The 22,582-nt window shown below is 33.4% G+C and overlaps 3 protein-coding genes and 1 pseudogene across 3 annotated transcripts; 3 read left to right on the top strand and 1 right to left on the bottom strand.

The window, feature by feature from the left end:
• Positions 1 to 618: 618 nt before the first annotated feature.
• LOC145057104 (uncharacterized) lies at positions 619 to 3,445 on the top strand. Its single transcript, XM_079004876.1, has 8 exons — positions 619 to 802; positions 885 to 959; positions 1,032 to 1,091; positions 1,286 to 1,324; positions 1,401 to 1,469; positions 1,538 to 2,146; positions 2,658 to 2,729; positions 3,017 to 3,445. Exons 1-8 carry the CDS (start codon positions 689 to 691, stop codon positions 3,248 to 3,250), a joined length of 1,272 nt encoding a protein of 423 aa, XP_078861002.1. The 5' UTR covers positions 619 to 688; the 3' UTR covers positions 3,251 to 3,445.
• A 4,800-nt stretch (positions 3,446 to 8,245) lies between these two features.
• LOC145058899 (uncharacterized) lies at positions 8,246 to 9,718 on the top strand. The gene is made up of 3 exons (XM_079006776.1): positions 8,246 to 8,401; positions 8,503 to 8,696; positions 9,304 to 9,718. The coding sequence occupies exons 1-3, from the start codon at positions 8,306 to 8,308 to the stop codon at positions 9,572 to 9,574; spliced, it is 561 nt and encodes a 186-aa protein (XP_078862902.1). The 5' UTR covers positions 8,246 to 8,305; the 3' UTR covers positions 9,575 to 9,718.
• Positions 9,719 to 11,864: 2,146 nt separating this feature from the next.
• LOC145058797 (subtilisin-like protease pseudogene) lies at positions 11,865 to 14,084 on the bottom strand (annotated as a pseudogene).
• Positions 14,085 to 18,508: 4,424 nt separating this feature from the next.
• LOC145058799 (blue copper protein 1b-like) lies at positions 18,509 to 19,108 on the top strand. The gene is made up of 2 exons (XM_079006692.1): positions 18,509 to 18,674; positions 18,783 to 19,108. The coding sequence occupies exons 1-2, from the start codon at positions 18,509 to 18,511 to the stop codon at positions 19,106 to 19,108; spliced, it is 492 nt and encodes a 163-aa protein (XP_078862818.1).
• Positions 19,109 to 22,582: the final 3,474 nt, after the last annotated feature.

The following is a 22,582-nucleotide window of genomic DNA, read 5'->3' on the forward strand; positions in this document are numbered from 1 at the left end:
TTCACATCTAGGATGTGACCTGCTACAGTCGGTCATAATGGTCACATGTGAACACTTCCAACAAATTTATTACTTTAATGTGTACAAAAAAAGATAGTTACCCAGATGTGAAGATACCTAAAAATTAATTACCTTAGCAAGTCATTTTCCCAATACAAATTGTCAATCAAAATTCAAATCATTGTACATATTAATTTGAAATATTCATTATATCCTTATAAACTTATAAACATCCATGTTTGTAAATGAATAAATTTATTTTAATCATTGATTAATCACACTTATGATTAACTTTTAATGTTTTTCATATCAACTATGGTGATGTACGGTTATAACCTACTAAATACATAAAAACAAAATAATGAGTTTGCCGACAAAAACGAGATATGATAACAAAATCGATTTATTACCATTGACTTGTTGACACGTTTGCTCGATCCAAAAAAAGTAGAAAATCATTAAAAAAACTACTTTTCCAACTATAAAATTTCCAATTTCACAACTCCAACGCTTCAAGGACATGTACAACATGTTTAAAACTTAAAATCCAATACAAAATTTAGAAATTATGTCTCTGGAAAAAGAATAGCCAACTGAAAGCCTTTATCCGTATGAATTTACAAAATCGCCATTAACGACCTTCGAATCTTTGATCACACAGTCTGAGAAAAGAAAAACCCTCTGTAGAATGGAAGGTCTAGTGAAAGGTTTGCTTAATGTGGCATTTGGAGACGACGATCGAGAAAAGAAGAGAGAAGAAGATGAAATTGATGAACGATCTAGATCTACTTCGTGGGCGCAGGTAAAGTATAGTTGATCGAGTTATGTATTACTTTTTTTTCTTTTTAAAGTTTTTGTTTACTGATGGATCGGATGTTTCACAGGTTGTGTCCGGCGACAAGGATGATGATGATGAAGATGAACAGAAGTATAGTAGAAACAGCAATCGAAGAAATGAGGTTAGTGTGAAATTGAGCTTTTATGGTTTAGGTTCTTAAAGTGAATCGAGATTTTGTGTTTGGGTTTTGTAGGAAGAAAAGAATGAACAATGGGGATCTGGTGGATCAAACACTTATAGGCGACCTCAACAGGTAATGTTAAGTTAATTTGCCGATTGTGGATCAGTGGATCGATCTGTTTTCTGCTAATCGACATACATAAAGTCAACAATCTCAATTGCTGACGAAATTGTTAGATCATTTTGATCGAAGTTTCCTGTTCATATGCGTTCATGTTATTGAACTGTCTGAATTGTAACATAATGTAAGAAATGTCTGAATTGCAGGCTGTGAATGATTATAATCAAGGGCATCCTGATCAACAGGTAGTTTAGTTGTTCTTACAAATCTATCACCATTGTTGATAACTTAATATCCAACAGTTTAAGTTCATGAATACAGACTGAAGAGGAAAACAATGATGGCTGGGAGACTGTTGGGAAGAAGAAGCCTGCAAAAAAACACCAACAGGTAATTAAGTTATTAACTTATTCCATTCTTCTTTAATTTCAAACTTCTTTTAACTAAAAAACTCACAGGTTCAAAAAGACAATTGGGAAAACTTCAAACGTCCTGCAAATGAGCAAGAATATTCTAATGAAGTTTCACATACTTCTCAAATGGAACCCTCAGAAGATGAACTCAATGACCTCAGCCAAGCTTGCAACAAGCTATGGGAGCTTGATTACAACCGTTTAACACCTGGACAAGACTATGAAATCGACTGTGGTGAAGGAAAGAAGACATACCAAAAGCAAGATATGGCAGAAGGAAGCCTCTTCACTTGGCTAAGTGAAGATGTTCTAAAAAAACCTACAATTTCCCGATTCTGTTCTCTTTTAGATAACTATAACCCACACGAAGGGTATAAAGAACAAGTCACTTCTCAAGAGAAACAAGAACAAGCTGGTTTCATTGAAGAGATATGTAGAACTGCACCAATTATATACCTTTTTAAGTATCTTTGTGCTAAAGGTATTGTATCCCATGATTATGCGGAGTTTAAAGGGTTTTTGACAAGTCTTTGGTTTGATTTATATGGTCGTGGTGGCACCTCTAGTTGTTCTTCGGCTTTTGAACATGTTTTTGTTGGAGAAATCAAAAGTCGCGGGGAGCAGTCGGTTTCAGGCTTCCATAATTGGCTTCAGGTGCGTCTTTTTAGGCTGCATTTGTTACACAGGACAAAAGATTGTCTTTTTTGTCCAATTGAAAGTGTCTCAACTTGTTTCACCTTTTTGTGTGAGATAAAAAGTTAACATTTTTGTCCCATCAACATCACTCTACTAGTCCTACTGTGTTCCACTTTTGGTACATGACATAAAGTTACCATTTTTGTCTTATCAACATCAGTACTTTTTGGACATGATAGAAAGTTAACATTTTTGTCTCATTAACATCAGTATTGTACTAGTCCTACTGTGTTCCTGCTTTTTTGTTCAGGACAAAAAGTTGACATTTTTGCCTTATTAACATCCGTATTGCGGTATTGGCCCCACCTTTTTTGGTGGAAAAAAAATTGTCCTTTTTTTTTTTTTTTAATATAACATCTTTCTTAGTCATACTGTTATGCCAAACACAGTACCACCTACCTCCTGTATTAAAAATTATGTGAACGAATCAAAAAAATATTTATTCTAAGAAATTGTTTTATGTATGAAGTTTTACATGGAAGAAGCAAAGGGGAGAGTCAATTATCAAGGCTATATCTTTCCGCGAAGGCGTGGGGAGACAGTAAGCAAACCATCATCCATTCCTCTTGTATTTTTTTTTCAATAATCTTTTAATAGCAAATTGAACAAAATAGCAACGTACTTTACTCTTTTTTTACCAATATGCAACAAATAAATTACTATCTCTATAAAGTACGTTGCTATTATGGGTAAATAACTCATTTGTAAAAAATGTTGCAATTCTTGATAAAGAAATGTAAGTTGATTGTGAAAAAAAAAAAAAAAAAAAATTAAAGTATGTTGGTAGTTTAGATAATTATTAATAAAGAACATTACCTGTATTGGCAGCCTGACTCTGAGAGTCAGTTGCTGACAATCCAATTTGAATGGAACGGTGTGTTGAAATCGGTATCGAGCACGATGATTGGAGTGAGCCCCGAATTTGAGATTGCTTTATACACATTATGTTTTTATATGGGAGGTGAAGAGAACTACGTTGAACTTGGTCCATACTCCGTGAATATCAAGTGTTATCACCTTGGAACTAAACTTGGATCTGCTTTTCCCGTTGCGGATTCTTGAATCATAATATTTTGTAATTTTTCTTTTAATTTGTGAAATGGTGTAATTTGATAAAGGATTGATGTACGATATAACTTGATAACTTGATGATTGTTTTTATTTTGCGCGATTGTTGCGCATGTAACTCTACTTTGACCTTGATCTAGTAGCCAATATTATGTTATGGTATGTAATATTTTGGATCTTTGGTGTTTATGTGTTGGGATTCTTAAACTAATTCATAGTCTTGATGTGAACACAATATTCATTTGGGAAAAACAAATAATTAAAAAATTTATTAACCAAGACTACCAAGGAGTTATATTCTAAATGAATATTAACAGAAACAATCGAAACCAAGAAACTAACCACCCGAAAACATATAATCACTATATTACAAGTACCTTAATATGAAGCTTCACCCAAAGATGAATACATAATGTTTTTAGAAATCCAAAATCAAAACTAGATTCTCTGATAAAAATAAAGAAACTAACTAAGCTCATAAATTGGAACTCAAGAATTTGGTATCTCTAACTGCTCTAAATGTTTTTCTCCATTTCTCAAATAAAAAAGAAAACTAACCCTAAAAACGTTAGCAAAAAATAGGAGAAAACTATATTTGAACCCAAAATCTCGACGCCTAGATTGGCCTGGTTTGTGGCAGGATTAGTCCTCTAAGGTGGTCAGATTGCGAAACATAGTTTTCTGGGTAGTTGCTTATGTAGTTGTATCTTTGGGTACTAAAGTGACCTTATGATATATATAAATTATTGTTTGTTATGAACACGTACTTAAAAATAAATTATAAATATTGCCTCTTCTTATTAATTTCTTGTAAAAATTTAGTTTTATGAGGCAAATATAAATTGTACATATCAAGAGGGAAATTCTATGCGTAAAAGTAGATTATATTTTATCAAAATTATGATCGTAAAAATATCAAATGAAACTCAGTCTTTCAAGAAGGAGAAAATGATTGATATCTAATTTAGTGGATTAATTTTAGGATAGAATATTGAAATTCATTAACTTAGAAACAAGGTATTTTGATTTTTATAATCCTCATGTTAATTGAGGATCGAATCATGACGACGATATAAAAATTTTAACACTTTTTTTTTTAAGTAGATGGATGAAAAAAACAAATGAATTATCGTCGTCATAATTCCACTAAAACATAGTCTAAAAATCACATCATTTTTGTAAATTCCACTAAAACATAATTCGGTATTATATACGAAACCAAACACCACAATGGAATGGAGTTAAATTCCAATGCTTCCCATATATGATTAAGTCAAGCGAACCAAACTCCCCCCTTTCAAGTTGTTTCGAAAACAACCGAAAAGTAACAATTATTCGATAACACAGATTTAGAACACATAGACCTTTATATTAAGAGTGTTAGGGCTTAAGAACTTCAACAAACAATTCAACAATTCCACACAACAAGAGTAATAATGCAAAACGAAAAATAAGACACTGTTTAACATGTTTCACATGATTAGGATGATCGACTACATCCACGAGAGAGAGAGAGAGAGAGAGAGAGAGAGAGAGAGAGAGAGAGAGAGAGAGAGAGATCTTATTATTCGGTTGAATGGCTCGGTAGTTGACATAAAATTGCCAATAAGACTAAGCCAAGAAATTCAAACGAAAAACTGGCCCATGATAAAATTGAAGGTAAATATGATATAAGAATTAGCCCATGAAAAATTCCTCATTGGGCGCTACCCCCAACCCCGAAACCCATGCTTGTTTTGTCTAGCGACTATAAGGTCAAATGGTGAATCAGTTCCACAAATTAAAAAAGGGATACACATATGAAAAAGATATTTGTTGTATACATAGGTGTTTAGACTATGTTTAGCGTCACAACCCAATTTTACATTAAAATAATATTTTTTCACCCTTTCATCTATATAACCAATACTACTACCAATCTTAACATTTTTATCATTTATCAACAACCCAACCTAACATATAAAATATTATTTCTTTTTCCATTTATATATAATACTCACACTTTTATTAAAAATTAGAAGTATAAAAATACACGTGGCTTGTGGGGATTGTTGGTGATTTTATATCATTAATGTTATTAAAGTGTAATGAGGTTAATTTGTTGATCAATGTCACTCTAACAGTTATTGAACAAATCGGTATGGTGTGGAGTGCATATTTGTTTAATTTTGTCTTTGTTGAAAATATACTGATGTTTAGGGGATTCCCTTGAAACAACGGGGGTCCGGGGCAGCGCCCCTTGAAGCAGAGTCCAAGGGGCAGAGCCCCTGACTGGGGTCGAAATCCAGATTTTTGGTAAATGTACCCGGTTTTATGATCCATATTCTAGACCCGAATTTAAGTTGGTTTATGACGTTTGGACAGTTTTAGTACATAAAACTGTCATGTGGCATTTTTAAGTGATCATATTCGAAATCTGTGGTTGGTACACTTCTTCTTAATAACATCTTGAACATGATCTCTTTTGTTTTCTCAATTTTCTGAGTCTTATCCGATTAAAAATTGGGAGTACCACCTAAATACTTTTATCTGAAAGTGTTTAACACGATTCTCAGAATTTCCAAGCTTTTCTATACCCTAATTCTAATAGGGGTCGGAGAAGTAAGGTTGCAATCTTTGATGGCTGCCAAACTTGGATCGTCAAACTCAAGACACCTCCAATGTATTTTCTCTTTTTTTTATTGAGTTATATATGTATTATACAACCAACCGGTCGAATCTTTTGGTCCAATAAACATGGTCTTAGGAAGAACTTCTTATAAATGGTTACACATATGTAAGCTTGCATGCCAAGGCTATTTCAAGTATAATTCAGGTTTGTGTTTTGTTTAATTAGATGATTTTTTTTTGTTAGCTAGAAAAGTTCTAAGTATATAACCATTGTCGATTCCATTTCGGAAGCTGAGTAAATAACTTCATTGAGTGAAACAAAATTTGGATTTATTAAGTTCATATTAATTAGAGCTCAACATGGTTTCTTCACAATAGTTGTGTGATTGCTTTCATTAACGTTACATGCATTTATTGTGATGGGAATCATAACAAACCAAGATTGGTGTAAACGTATGACTGATCATATTAAATCATTATTTCTTATGATATACTTATAGTTGAAGTATGATGTATATAAAGGCTTTTTAGTCCCAAAGTGACAACCGATGGTAATTAGGGTTGTACACAAGCTAAGTCGTTTACTGACAACCTCGAAAATCGATTCGAATAAAAAACCTCGAGCTCGACTCGACCGAGCCATAATATTCCAACACATGCTCAAACTCAATAAAGTAATTAACACTTTAAAGTTCGGTTCGAATCTACTTGAGTCGATTAGTTATTACCTTAAATTATATATAAAAAAAATCATTTTAAGCACTTACTTGCTCTAACTTATTAGGTGTGATTATGGAAATACTAATAGAATAGAGCGTAAAAGTGTAAATGTAACTAAACTCAATTAGCTAGAGAGCTCCATGGACCAATAATCTAATGCTCTAGCTTGACTCGATAAGAATAGATCGAACTCGAGCATTTAAATTCATTAGTCGATTCCGACTATTTTTATATCAAGCTTAGTTACGTTTTCATTTTTCTTAGGGTCATGTCATTCCTTAAACTTACTAAAAACATTAAGTCATTATTTCTTACAATATATTATTAGATCCAAAGTGACAATCATGGATAACTAAGTATAACTAAGTGTAAATCATTATAGAAGTTCTATTAAGCTCCAATTGACTATGTGTGATTATGGAAATATGAATAGAATAGAGTGTAAAAGTGTAAATGTAACTAAGCTCAACTATAAAAGAGCTTCTTACACAGCAGTATCAAATTTTATGCTCTCTCCTTGAGTTGAGCATACAATCTCGTCTAGTAAATATGTGGAATTAGGAGTACATTAGATTTTTTCTTAAAAAAACTAAGCTCAATCAAGCAATTGACGAACCAAGTATTCAATACTTGAGCTCGACTCGATAAGATAAGATACTCGAGTAGCTTGAAGTCGAACTCTTGAACCAAGTTGATTTAACTATTTTTCGAGTCGAATATTTTATGAGTTTGCTAGAATCGGTTACACCTTTGTCGTAATGATAGTAAAATTATATTCTTACCATCAATATTATTTAATTTTGAGATTTAGGTCTGTTAGCATCCAATTATTCCGATTTAACTGTTCGATCAATGATTTACAATTTATAGACATTGATAAGGACCATCTATATAGCAAACCTTATGATGGCATAACCTTGAAATAAAAGGCGGGGTTATACAAGGAAATGACACTTCGTGTATTCGTGTCATGCAAACGTGTCAGCCACAAATTTGACACGGTATGAATACACGAAAAGAAATAAATTTTATCTCAATTTTCAAGATGTATTCGTGTCGTGTATTTGTGTCGAGTCATGTCACTCAGATTCGTGTCTCGGATTGCCAGACTTTTGGTTGGCTAATTGGTGACATTTTATAGATGAAGCGGATTGGATTGTTATTAATTTGGTTATACAAAATCAATCTATGCGATCTATTCCATGAACAACATCAATTCCTGTATTCCTTATTTCTTTTATTTGCATTTTTATCGGCGTGTTTATCGTAGAAAACCTTAAAGTTAAGTGTTAATATGTTATATGTAGTCATGTACATTTACATTTGAACAATAAAACAGACATGAGTATTCTCAATATAGGTTTATAATAGTTTTTAATTAGGTTGCGAAACTAATTTGAAATTAATGATTCTGAAAATTTCAACAAAGCAGTGTCGTGGAAAACATAAAAACCTCTATTTAAATAATTTAAATCACACAAAATATTATCTTTGTCCTAATTTCTCTGGACTTTTGAATAAAATCAAAACATAGAGAAAACTCCAAACATATACAAAAAGAAAAGACAAGAAAAATGAATATTCGTCGTAATTTCCATTGCATATATTTAAGGGTGCATAAGCTTTCATCTTTAACAAGTCTTACTCGTGGGTGTTTCAACAAGTCTTCTTCGTGTAGACCCAAAAGGTAGTTGATTTGTAGTCGACCTGAGCTCATAAATGATGGCCAAGGTGGTGGTGGTTAGCGGCATCGTGGCGGTGCTTGGAATAACATCTATGGTAGCAGGTTTTGCTGCTGAACCTACTAGGATTAAGGTAACAATAACACCAAAAAAATTCATCATATTTCCATAACATCAACTCATTGATTCGATCACAATAGTCATGACCATGTTCGTATGTTGCACCTAATGCAGGCATCAAAAGTTTATATCGAGCATTTATCATGTGTTTATCCTAGTAGTCATTCGATCCGATTTGGAATATTGGCGCTTGTGTGCACAATAATAAGTCGAATCCTTTTACTCATTGTAGTCGGGTGTTGTTGTCGTCCTAGTGGCTACACATCAACCCCGATCAAAAACAGTAATGTCTTCAATATCTTGTCATGGTACGTGAAATTTTAGATTGTTGGACTATATATTTTTGGAGTAAATTACACAAATGGTCCCTATGGTTTGGGGTAATTTATGCGCTTGGTCCTAACTTATTTTTTTTTAGCTTAGAAGGTCCTTACTGTTTGTTTTTGTTAAGCACTTGGTCCGTATTATTTGTTTTTGTTACGCGCTTGGTCCTTTTCTTACCTAAAAAGACTATTATTTAAATAGAAAAAACGGTGGGTTATGTAAGGTAAGGTTAGGGGGTGGGGTTGAGGGTGTGTTTATTTAAATAAATTAAAAATCAAGGGAAACATAGTGTTTTTAGGTAAGACAGAGACTAAATGCGTAACAAAAACAAAAAATAAAGAACTTCCGAGTTAAAAAAATAAGTTAGGAACCATACCTGCAAATTACTCTAAACCATAGGGACCATTCATGTAATTTATGCAGTTAAAAAAATAAATATATATTTTGAGAACAACCAACGACAAGGACCTGTCCAAAAAAGGAAAGGACACACTCACATCATCAAAAATAATACAAAAATCTTGACTAGTCGGGTGTTATAAATTTCTTTGAGTTGACATGATTTTTTTTTTTTTTTTTGGAAAAATCAAGGATAGCGTCGGTTGTAGCAGTGATTCTATTTTTAGTAGGTTTGGTGGTATATAATCAAGAGCGCATGCAAGAAAAATACCATGGTAGGCTTACGTGCGACGTCGTAAAGCCTGGGCTCTTTGTATCTGGTGCCTTGTTTTCATTTTTTAGTTCTTTTTTCGGGATTGTGGCTTATACTTCTGTATCTTCGTCTATACAAACAACCTCACAGCTTGACATTGAGCTACCCGTTGGTGATGTTGATGTAGAGAAAAGCCCTGTGCATCCATGACAACACTAAGAATCGAAACAACATAAAAGCATGGTTCATAGCATTTGTGTTAAATTTGTCACACATTTAATAACGGAAAAACAGTAGATATATCATAAATTTGTCACACGTTAAATTTTGATATATTAACAACAAACAAATAGTGGTTGCGATTGAATTTTTTGTAAATATGGGCCGGTGGTTTTTGTATAACAAAAATGAATGGTTTTTAGAACAAATTAAAATTTGATTGTTAAAAACGAGAAGAATATCCAAATATAGTGGTTTTTATGTTATTAACCAAAAAAGATAACTAGGAAATAGTAACAAAATAAAAACAAATTATTACTAGAATTGTATGAGTTGTTGTTCAACAAATTAAAACCCAAATAAAATTACATTTAAATGAAAAAATCATATCCAATTTGTCATTAACCGTCACAAGTAATAAAATAAGAATTAAATTGCAAACAAATCACAATTGATATCACTTTATTAGTTTATCACAAATTATGAAATAATGCAAACAAATCAATAGACATACTCTTGTAGAGTTACCGTTTTGTTCAACTGTTTATTTATTTTTGTAAGTTGGCCATTAAAAAACATTTCATAATTCAAAATGATACATTTTCACTTACTTGATGAGACATTAGACAACTTATCCGTTAAAAATAAAGCAAATTTTAGATAAAAACATTAAAATCGATTCACAATTTCAATAAAAATAATATTTCACAAACCTTATACGAGTTGGGTTCCATTCATGTTAAAGATAAAATCAATTCATAATTTCATAATTTTTAATAAAGACAAAATTCTAATTTGAGAACAACAAAATTCCATACCCAAAACTAGTCAGATTACAAATTTTCTATTTTTAAATCATGAAGAGTAATAAATATATTGAAGATTGAAGACACTTGACAAATTACATCACAAAATTAAAAACAAATGGAAAACAAAATCACACATCCAAATTAATCTAAATAACAAGATAGTCTAAAAGCTATTATTAATCCTGGATAGTATGATCAAAATGAGATTTAAAAACAAATAAAAAATCATAAATTTGAATTCCTCTTTCCGGAAAGAGATTGAGATGTTAGAAATTTAAGCATGATTCAACCTTTAAAAACAAAAATATTTTATTTATTTCTATTAGGACCTTAGGGATAGACAACCTTCAAAGGGGTGGATCGTTGTTTCCATAGAGTGATAAGGAGAGGAATTGATATCCCGTTCATATCCTTCCCCCCTTTGGCAAATCCATCTTTTTTGATTTTCAACTTTCAAGTTATGATAAGGTGTGTACCTTCTTTACTTCTTGATCTTTGTATTAACGATCAAAATCGGAAAACTCATGTTATACAATACAATATATGATGCTCTCATGAAAGTATATTCATTAACAAAGAACAACAAACTAACACGAGCTAAAACTATAGAGGGGGTTGGTGTGGTCATTAATGTACATACATTTTTTTTAAATAAAAGAAATAAAGATTCTTTATTAGTTGTTTGTACATACGTTCTTGTGTTATAACTATAAACGAATATTTGGAAATGAGTTATATATAGTTGACTAACTCTTGTTCATTAATGTATTTTTAACTATATTTTGGTAAAAGAAAAAAAAATAAACTATACATGTCAATCACGATATAAGAGCTAATGTTTTCAAACAGAATTTTCGAAAACTATTTTTAAGTGGAAAGCAAAATGATATATTGCAAGATGAAAAATGCTATTTTTTAAAAGTAAAAATGAACTATACATAGCAAGATTTGAAAGAAAAAACTTGCAAAGGTAAACTTTCCTGCAGCGACCACATGTTATCGCATAAAATTGCACCAAGACAAAGACGACTTCTCTCGTCGCCACACGTCATGTTTCTTTTAGATGGTCCTTTTGAATATATAAAAATGTTTTTGTGTATCTTAACTACATAGAAAATGCTTGGAATTGAATTCCATGACTTTTGAATATTCTAACCCACCAAAAGATTTTGTGAAATCCAGTAAAATCCAATTATATGCTCTTTTGTTATATGAATCCAAACCCCTAAATAGAATGGAATTGAGGATCAATCCAGATCAAATTTCACAAAGTCGACAGGAAAGTGGAAACAAAAAATAACTAGCATTCTGATACCACGAATTTGGGACAAATAGATTTTGTTATATCGTATCTGTACCATTACAAAAGAAAAGATCAAGCATTGACGAACATTTCAACCCATAGAAACAACGAAAACAGATGCAGAAAATGCATAACTTCATATAGAACGACCTTCAATCGCCATTCTCTTTTATACAAACTTTATAGAAAACGGGGTTCGAACCAAGTATTTACCCGAACTCCAAGCCATAACTCCTTGGCCATAAGGAACATCGATCTTCACCTTACTATCCCACATAAACGTTACCTCATACGTTAACTTTTGGTTCACTGCGGTGAATACCAAACGAGGATAGCTAATGGCAAGAGTTACTCCATATGGGACACTAATATTCTGCGCCGACAGAACATAATTCGAATTAGCCTCACCAACATTTGTCACTGTTCTTGTATATGTTTTCTTTTGGCCACTTGCTAATGTGATTGCAAAAGAAGGATAGTTTAATTCTGCTTCTGGGATAGTTTTCGAGCATGAAACACTTTTTGACACAATGATTCCAACTTGTTTGCTTGTATAACCGAGCCCACACAAATAAGGAATGTACTCATCGGGCTCAATGTCGAAAACAAGCCCGGGATCATTGGCTTTTGATGGATTTACGTGACCCGAACCGATGGCAAAGATGTCTGCAGGGAGCTCGCGTTCATCTTCAATTGGTTGACCGTTTAGGCTAACTTGATCGGCCGTGGTCATGATCGCGGATTTTATTGCCGCGGGTGACCAATAGGGGTGAGCGGATTTCAATAATGCCGCTATGCCCGCGAGATGCGGGCAAGACATTGAAGTACCCGACTCAATGTTAAATGTAGCGAGGCTTTGTGTGTTGTTCTCGACAGACACTGGCCACGCTGCAACAACACTCACGCCAGGGCCAATAATGTCGGGTTTCAGGATTCCTGGGCTCGCCAGGCTTGGCCCTCGTGAAGAAAAGGAAGTAACCGTGGGAGCTGAATCAACGCCGATTATAGTCCCGCGGAATACCAAAGTGGCCATGGGGGACGCGGTTGAGTTCAAGTACGCCTTGATCGCTAATCCTCCCTTATAACCGACATGTGATGCGGGAAGAACATGAGCATCGGCTAATGTACTTGCACCATCGGACTCTTGGTTCAAAAGAATCATCCCCATGCCTCCCGCGTCCTTAACCGTTTGCCCTTTTTCAAGTCTAGCGATCCCGCCACCTCTATCGCACACGACAAGCTTCCCTTTCACATCAACTTTGTCTAATGATCCTTCCGCACACCATGCAGTATCTTGAACCCCATTCGAGCCCGGGTACACCAACGGGAGTAGGGTTTTTGGGAAATCTTTAGGTTGGAATAACGATTCACCATCGAGGGAATCTTTGATTCCGAGAGAAACGGATACGGCTATTTTCCGATCGAGTGTGCTAGCCCCTACGGTGAGAATCCACGGGGCCTCGTTTGATAACGTTGAATTAAACGGGCCCGAGTTAGCTGCGGAACATGCTACAAAAATACCTTTTTGTATAGCATTAAATGCACCTAACGCGATCCCGTCTTCATAAAAGGGAACGGATTCGGCACCAAGTGAGAGTGAAAGAACATCAACACCGTCTTCAACCGCGGCATCCATGCCTGCTAAGATCGCGCTCTCCGTACAATCTTCCACCGTACACACTTTATACATTGCCAAGTGTGCGAGTGGGGCCATCCCCACCGCGGTCCCTTGAGCGTTTCCAAATACATTTGCATCATTGACAAAGTTTCCGGCCGCAGTGCTCGAAGTGTGGGTCCCATGTCCGTCTTGATCAAAACGCGTACCGTTTTCACCCTCGGTAAGATCCCGCAATCCGATCAATTTGTTATTGCATCCTGAAATTTCACATTTTCCTTTCCATTTTGCTGGTGGAGGAGAGACTCCGGTGTCATCAAAAGAAGGATGGCCTGGAGTTGTTCCGGTGTCCAGAACACCGATGATCACACCTTTTCCATAGTTGGAACTAGCCCAAAACCCTAAGTTTTGGTGCAAGCCCAAGAAGTTGGGTGTATGAGTTGTTTGAGTCTTATAAAATCTTTGAGGTCTTGCGGAGACAAACCCGTTCATGGATTCCATGGCCTTCACATGCTCCGCAGACAGTTTTGCTGCGAAACCGGTAAGCACATTATGATATGCAAAAACCATGGTTGGTTGGTCATTTGAAACTGTAGTGGTTTTCGGCAAAAATGAGTTGTACCAGCTTTGGCGATCTTCTTTTTGATAAAATTCTAGATCATTGGGTGAGGTTAAGTGGACAATGTAGGTTTCAAGGTCTGCAGCGTTGGCTGAAAAGCAGGTTAAAAGGGTCGTCAGAGCGAGAACTACTATGAACGCCATCAATGGCGACATGTTGTAACTAGTAGTCTTGGTTACTTTAGATAGTTATGAGGACATATTTCTGTGATCAGTCAAGAATGTATATATAGAGCAAATGGCATGCAGACGCATAGCCGGCCAGTTAATATCTGTGCATGAAAGACGTCATTGACGTTCGGTTAATCGGCTTGCCGGATTTTAGTTTGTAAGCGTCGAAGATATCATCAGGAATCGTTTGATTGGCCGGAAAGTGGTGTAAATTAATTCAATTTTTGGTCGTTTTCATGTAGTTTCTAAGCTCAAATAATGATGGTTGAAAGCTCATTTTGGATTTTAAACTTTTAAAGGGTTGGAAGATTGCGTTTGTTTTCAACAAATATTCATATTCAGTTCACTTTCACTTTCACCCTGACCATATCTCTCTCTCTCTCTCTCTCTCTCTCTCTCTCTCTATATATATATATATATATATATATATATATATATATATATATATATATATATATATATATATATATATATATATGTTCAGGTTCATTTGAGATCATTCTAATGTTGTGATACCGTGAGACCAAATCTAAAAATAATTTTAAAATGCAAAATAAATGGAAAATTCCAAAAAAAAAATTTAATATTATTTTCGGAACTTGAATTAACTATAAAAAAATTAACAAAATAAAAAATAATAAAAAAATCCATTTTTTTTGAAAAATACGTGAAATATTCTAATAGAATATTACACTGTACATATTCTAAAAAGTAATTTTAAAATGCAAAATAAATGGAAAAATCCAAAAATTCTTTTTTTTTTAAATATTATTTTCGGAACTTGAATTAATTAAAAAAAATAAAAAAAATCCCATTTTTTTTTTGAAAAATACGTGAAATATTTTAATAAAATATTACACTGTACATATTCTAAAAAATAATTTTAAAAGACAAAATAAATGGAAAAATCCAAAATTTCTTTTTTTAAATATTATTTTCGGAACTTGAATTAACTAAAATAAATAAATAAATAAAAAAAAATCCCTTTTTTAAAAAAAAATAGGTGAAATATTCTAATAGAATATTACTAGAATATGTAAAAAATGTATTTTTTTAATTTTTTTTAATTTTTTTTGGTATTTTTTTATTTTTGGAAAATATATATTTCAAAAATAATATTGGAAAAAAAAATTCGAAAAATTTCAATTATTTACATATTAAAAATGTTTTTGTTTTATCTACTAAATGAGTGGCTAGGATTGCGTCTCACAAAATTAAGTAGTCTCACATGAACCTAACCCTATATATATATATATATATATATATATATATATATATATATATATATATATATATATATATATATATATATATTACTTTATAACCCGTGGAAAGCACGATTATAAAATTAATTAAATTTTCATAATAACATATATAATTATTAATCAATTGTTTTAAATAAATGATTTTTAAATATATTATTAATTAAGAGATATATCAAATTTTTAAAGTTGTTATAACTTCAAATTTAACATATAATTAGAAAATATAAATTTGAATTTTGAAATGGTTGTCTAATATATTTACATGACACATGGCATAATATTAATAAGGACTTGTATTAGAGTGACACTTGTCACAATGAGATTAAAACTATTCATTTATTAGAATAGGGATATATATATATATATATATATATATATATATATATATATATATATATATATATATATATATATATAATTGAAAACATGTTTATTCTCGTGCCTTCTATATCAAATTTACCCACTTCTATCAACGCCACGTACCGTACCTTTGACCGACGCAACGTACCCTAACATTCACCTTTTTCATGGTTTTCGAACCGCCTCCACCGCTTCAATAAAACAACGCATCAGTATACTTTGTTTTCCAATTAAATTGGATTGGGTCTTCCACCCACGCTTCACCATTCATCCACCGACTCTTATTCCCTTCTAACGTCATGTTGTTTTCTCCCTTCAAGAACTTCGACCACATCATATACACAATAATTCTAATGTTGGGCATGTATTTCACTTGATTAACTTTCTCTCTTTAAGATTGACTGATATTTCTGATTTCCCTAAGAAAGGTTAGATATTATTTACATTGAATATCCATTTTATTTAAAGTAACTTCCACATCAAATAATTTCAATAATTGATCCCTTATACACGATTGGAAGACAACTTATATGGTTTTATTTTTTATTTTAAGTTATTAAGGAATTCATCGCTGCCACTTAAAGTTGGTGATGCGTGGTTAGTTATATGATACTAATTAGAATTATGCATTCCAACTATATGTGGAAGTGCCAATATTAGTTTTTTGTATCTAACACATCCAAACGTCTCAAGTATGCATTCTAAATTGGGGATTTTATGTCTGAAAAGTAATGTGTTAATTACGTTTTTATCTGAAATTAAGAATTCTGACTGAATTGGATTTTTTTTTTTATATTAGTTTGTTCCTCCATTTCATTTGAATACATTTTCCATTATGTCTGATTAAGGTTTGCATGATTTCGATATTGAAATTGCTACCATCATTTTCATTAATCATGTATGATGATAATTCCATGGAGCAAATGGTAAAATAGATTTCCAACAAGCAATATATTTGGAAATAAAAACTAACAACAAATTTCTTATTTTTGTTTATAAGGATTAATACCTTTGAAACTTCTAGGATAAATGATTCCAACTACAAGTTGTTCTCTATGTTAGCCTTTGAAATTGTTTATCTTTCACAATTTTTGCTATTTTGTATATTGTTGTAGCAGTGTCTGACACCACAGTGGATGACTTTTCTCAAGATTGTGATACGTGATTTGCTTATCACCCGATTATTTTCCCTTCCAAATCAAGTCATATTAGTCTATATTTAGTAGCATTCCATTAGTTTTGGCTTACATGACCAACATTGCCAATATAGCCCTTAGCATTATTAAAAGGAAAAAGAATTAGAAAAAAGTAAAGGGTACATAACATGATTTAGTAATGGTAAGATTTTGTATCCAATCATTGAAATTTCAAAAAAAAGAATAGACTTTTTACACCAATGGTGAAGTTGGTAATATGAACTGGTATTAGTTATTGTAAGCATATAACAACATGTTATTTATATTACATGAAATGTTTTGAACTCTTACGTGACATGTACTTTTATTTATTTGTTTAACTATATTTCTTATAAACATTAGAATCTAAAATTATATGAAAAATTAAAAACCAAACATTAGTTGACAGATTAAACACAATTATGTAATGCAATAGCACCACTCATTAAAAAGTAGTTTTCATTGTTATTAATTTTGTCAATTGATCATGAATCAACTTCTATTGAACCACATCCTCAACTTCCTTACAAGTAATGACGGCCAAAAAGCTTCACATGTGACAAGTATGCCAACAGTCATAACATGTTTTTTTGCCAACTTCATCTTTCTTGCACAATGTTTTAATCTTACAACATAAGTAATACTACAACTTATACTTGATCAGTAAGGATAAGATTTATGGAGAATAGTAATGTGCTTGTTGATTATAAGAATATACTTCCTTTTTTAATTTTCTGATTCATGCATTTTACATTGAAAATACATTCATTTATAACATTGTACTTTCACTTTTTTAGTAATTAGCACAATATAACATTAGATAACGGTAACGGAATACATTATTATCATCCATGGGTCGTGCTTAGCACGGGCCTAAAACTTTTCTAGTATATATATATATATATATATATATATATATATATATATATATATATATATATATATATATATATATATATATAGTGATTTCTTTTGCTTTGATTACTGTTATAACAAATTAATAATTATGAGAGCATTACGAATTTGGTTATTAGTAAAAATTTATACAAAGTTGCCCATTTTTAGTCTTTGTAAATTTGAGTCATTTGGGGCACAGGGAGACACGACCGCGACTTGTATACATCATAAAGAGGAAAGAGGGTGAGTGGGAATGGTAAAGTGGGTAGGATTTGAGTTGCAGGCTTCTTGGTCCCTGGTATTTATTTTTCCTCGTGCATGAAAAAAAAGGGGCATTTTGGAAATAGTTACCTTATTAATCCATAAGTTGTTCTCTCCACTTAAATTCTTCTAAAAAAATTCACGTGAAACCGCGAAAGAAAGGCACTCAATATACCGTTTCCACTTATAAAAAATTTAAATTAATTAATTAAAAAATAAATAAACAAACCTTTTCTTATGTTTAGTGTAGCAATCAACAAACATAAAAATAGGACCAAATCCACAATGCCATTAATTGCCGTCCACTGCCGGTTCCATATTTGCATTTTTCCTTTTCCATTCATTCCAAAACCTTATAAATAAACAGAAATAAACATGTAGCCTACACAATCCATTTTTAGGGTGTTTTAAAAGAAATATTTATTGGAAATCTCTTATAATTATTTCGAAAATGGCTGCATCACATTCAATCATCATCTTCATCGCAACACTTGTTGTTCTTGCGACTTCAATATCTGCCAAAGAATACATTGTTGGGGACAAAAGTGGTTGGACTCTCGACTTTGATTATCAATCTTGGGCCAAGGATAAAGTTTTCATCGTTGGGGATACACTTGGTACGTTACATTCCCACAAATACTCCCACATTTGGCTTCTTTAATATCATTTTCAAGCATTTCAGGTTTTCAAGAATTTAAATTTTTGATCTTATACTCTTCATGCAGTATTCAATTATGCATCTGGTGCCCACACTGTGATGAAAGTCAATGGCACTGGTTTTCAACAATGTATTGTTTCACCTTCAAATGGAACTTTGACAAGTGGAAGAGACATCATTCCACTTCAAACTCCAGGAAGAAAATGGTACATCTGTGGTGTTGGGAAGCATTGTGAGTTAAGAAACATGAAGCTTTTCATCACTGTTCTACCACAAACAATGGCTCCCGCTCCAAGCCCAGTAGCAACATCTGCATCCACTAAACTGATAATACCAACAGTCTATGGCATTGTAGCTGCATTATTCGGTAGTATTTTGTTGCTCTTTGTTTGAAACATATCTTGTTGACATGTATTTATTTTTATTTTTTGGCATTGGTTATTTTCTATTCTTTCATATGTATTCGTTCAAATGATGTATTAGTTTGAGATAATTTATGTACTAAATGTGAATTCCATCGTGATTATTGTGGGTCGATTTTCACCCTTCTAACTTGTATTTGTATCAGATTTCTAGATTAAACACAAAAGCAAATAATTTAACCTGAAACGCCTTGCATGCATTTCATAAATTTTCATCTTTGAAATTTTTTCTTAATGAACTAATTTTATGAATTGACCTAGGTTCATCATTACCAGGTTTGGTATTGACATTGGTAGTGCATGTAATAATAAAACTAAGAGCTAGTTACAAACAGGACCATGAATCGGAGGCTTATCAGAAGAAGATGGTCACATTTTCAAAGACTTATAACATATATACCACCTAATTAATTAGCGAAAATGGTTTCACGATTTCCCGATATATCTTTTTTTTTAATATGTTTTCTCGTAAACTGTTTATGAACTCTATTAAAATGTTGAACAAAAAATAAAGTTGGGTTCTTTGAGATAGTCTTTTCGAAAGCATGCCTACTCCTCTTCGTTTTGTGTATTCCCGGCATTCTTCTCACCAATCGGATAAATGCTTTATAAAATCTAGGGATGAGCAAAAGGACCGAACCGGCCCGAACCGGGAACCGGCTTCGGCCAAAATCAAGAACCGAACCGGCCCGGCGGTGCTACCGGTTCCCGGTTTCTACCGGTTTTTGTCGTGTCATCAAATATTGGAACCGGTCCTCAAAAAATAGCATTATACGGTTCCAGTTTTTGCTGGTTCTACCGATTTTTGCCGGTTCAACCGGTTCCCGGTTCCAAAAATCCACAAAAATAATGTCCCGGTCCCGGCCCGACCGGTTTCATCAGGTTCCGGTACCGGTTCTGGCCGGTTCCCCAGTCCATATGCTCATCCCTAATAAAATCAGTCATATGTCATATATTGCTTCCATTTAAGGGTTGAATATTGTTGGTGTATATTGCTGCAAAGTTCCCCTTTGTAAACCATATACTATGAAGACTATTCATCCATTGGTACAGATGTATGTGTATGTATTCAGGGCGAACATATGATTTTATACTAGGTGTGACACATTTTTTACATAGTTGTATTTTTTTACATAGTGACATTATAATAGAAAAAAATTCAAAACTTTTTACACTGCGTACACGGAAGTCAAACGTTGTCGGTGCCACAGTGGGACACTATGTGGAACTGACCTTGTATGTAATTGATTGTTGCTTGGGCAGGCACATAAGGTTTAAGAGCATCTCCTAATACATGCATGCATAATGATGGCCAACCAAATCCACTTTGTATGATGAGTAGCCAAACCTAGCCTCAAATACATTAACCCTACTAAGAATAACTTTACAATGCTTATATATCCATTGATAAACTGCATCAGATAAGCACATATTATAATTTCAAAACAATGTGTACAAATAGTAATTACCTCATATATGTTCCATTTTCTTTCATCCTCTGTAAAATGGTTGGATAGTATTCTAATCTCCATGAGTTATGTGATTCATTCATGTGGTAAATGAAAGACCCTAACTTTCGTATTTATGAAAGACCCAAACTTTCATACTCGACAATATAGTTACTCCAAAACATGCTACTTGCATATTCATAAAAACAATATTTTACATTGATAAAGAGATTACAAATTACTGGATACAAACCGACTATTTTAAAGTGTTATATATTACATAACTTCCCAGGATTCTATAGTTTTATACATATGGGAGTGCAAAATACAATAGTTTCAAACTATTCATAAGCTTCCATCGATACAATAGTTTCAAACTATTCAAAAATCTTCTACCAGTATATAACTATACTGGATGTTTATCTCCTGCAATTTGTTGAACATCGAGAGGGTAAGCGGACACGCTTAGTGAGTTCAATAATAGATACAATATAACGTTATGCCATATATATACTTTAGTAGGGCAGAAGCAAAGAGGAACAAGGAACAACAAGGGCATATGTGAATTATGTGACAAACATTCCATATCGATCATTGATTTGATTTAAAGATATACAATCAATGAGACATAACAATTTCTGTGCTTGATATACATCAATAAAGCTTTGGCCCAAACGACACAGAAGATATACAACTTCAGATTAACATTTCGGTAGATTTCAGGCTTATAGCCCTATCTAACCTTCTGCCACTACCATAGAATAGAATTCATTCTCTTACGGAGACATGTTCCACATGGCCAGAGGCTACATACCAGTACCAACGTGAATCTAAGTCCTTTCACTGATCACATGGTCAAAGGTATTTCTTTGCTATTAAAAATAGCAATTAAAAATAACCCGGAATAATAACACTGAAAAGTACGTAGCACATATAACACATAACATATAATTATTTCTATATATTAAACTCACCGTGAAATAACCGGGGGCTAAAATATTAATTTGGGCAGTACTTCGGCTCTAAATATGACTTTCGTTGTTGAAAACCGGGAGTTTTCTTGAAAACCGGGCTCTGCGAAGGTAGAGCTTTGAAACCGAAAAGATAAATTTTTCGGGATTCTCGGAAGTCTCGGGACGTTTTTCGGGCTTTAGAATCAGTACCGGGGCTTTGGGGGATGTCGGGATCGTAAAAATATTGAAAGAGGGGGTGAAAATGCCAAATTTCTTAAACTAGCCGAGAGGGCTCGCACCCCTTATATAGGGCTAAGCTTCGGATCCGAAGCGAAGGGAAGGAGACAGGCGGCTGCGAGGTTCGGACCAGATGGCAGCTTCGCAGGGCTCCAGCGAGGCTCGGATGCGAGGAGTCATCAGCTTCAGGCGCGTCATCGGCTGGGTCTTCGGCTCGGTCTTCGGCTCGGACAGCAGGTGGCTCGCACGTGGGTCTCGCATGCGAGGGTGATCAAGGGGGTGTCACATGCGAAGGTGTTCCGGGCTAAGTAGTCCTCGGCTTGGTCCAATCAGAAGGCAACACGCAAGGCTGCGGTCCAATCAGAAGCGAACATCTGTCCGACACGTGGAAGCCTCGCATACGAGGGTGACGTGGCATTTCACTATTCATACGAATTTTCTCGAAAAATGTGAAAAAACTTCTAAAATCCATAACTTTCGCATACGAGCTCCGTTTTTGACGTTCTTTATATGCACGCAAAGCTAGAATTATGCTCTACAACTTTCGTTTAGACTTCGTCGGCTAATTTTGATTTTAATTTTAATATTATTATTTTTAACAGACCGGAACAGGAAAATCCGTTAAAAATTCATAACTTCTTCATCCGACGTCCGTTTTCGTCAGACTTTTTACCATTGCACTACTAATGACGAGACCTTCAATTCTCGTTTAGGTTGTGTCGGCTAAAAAATCACTCGATCTAAAATTCGAGTTTTTAGCTGTCTACTGCTAAGCTGAAACTTCGAAAAATCATAACTTCCTCATAC

Source organism: Lactuca serriola, chromosome 6 (genome assembly GCF_051521515.1).
Source record: "Lactuca serriola cultivar US96UC23 chromosome 6, Lser_US96UC23_V15, whole genome shotgun sequence".
In the NCBI taxonomy this organism is placed as follows: domain Eukaryota; kingdom Viridiplantae; phylum Streptophyta; class Magnoliopsida; order Asterales; family Asteraceae; genus Lactuca; species Lactuca serriola.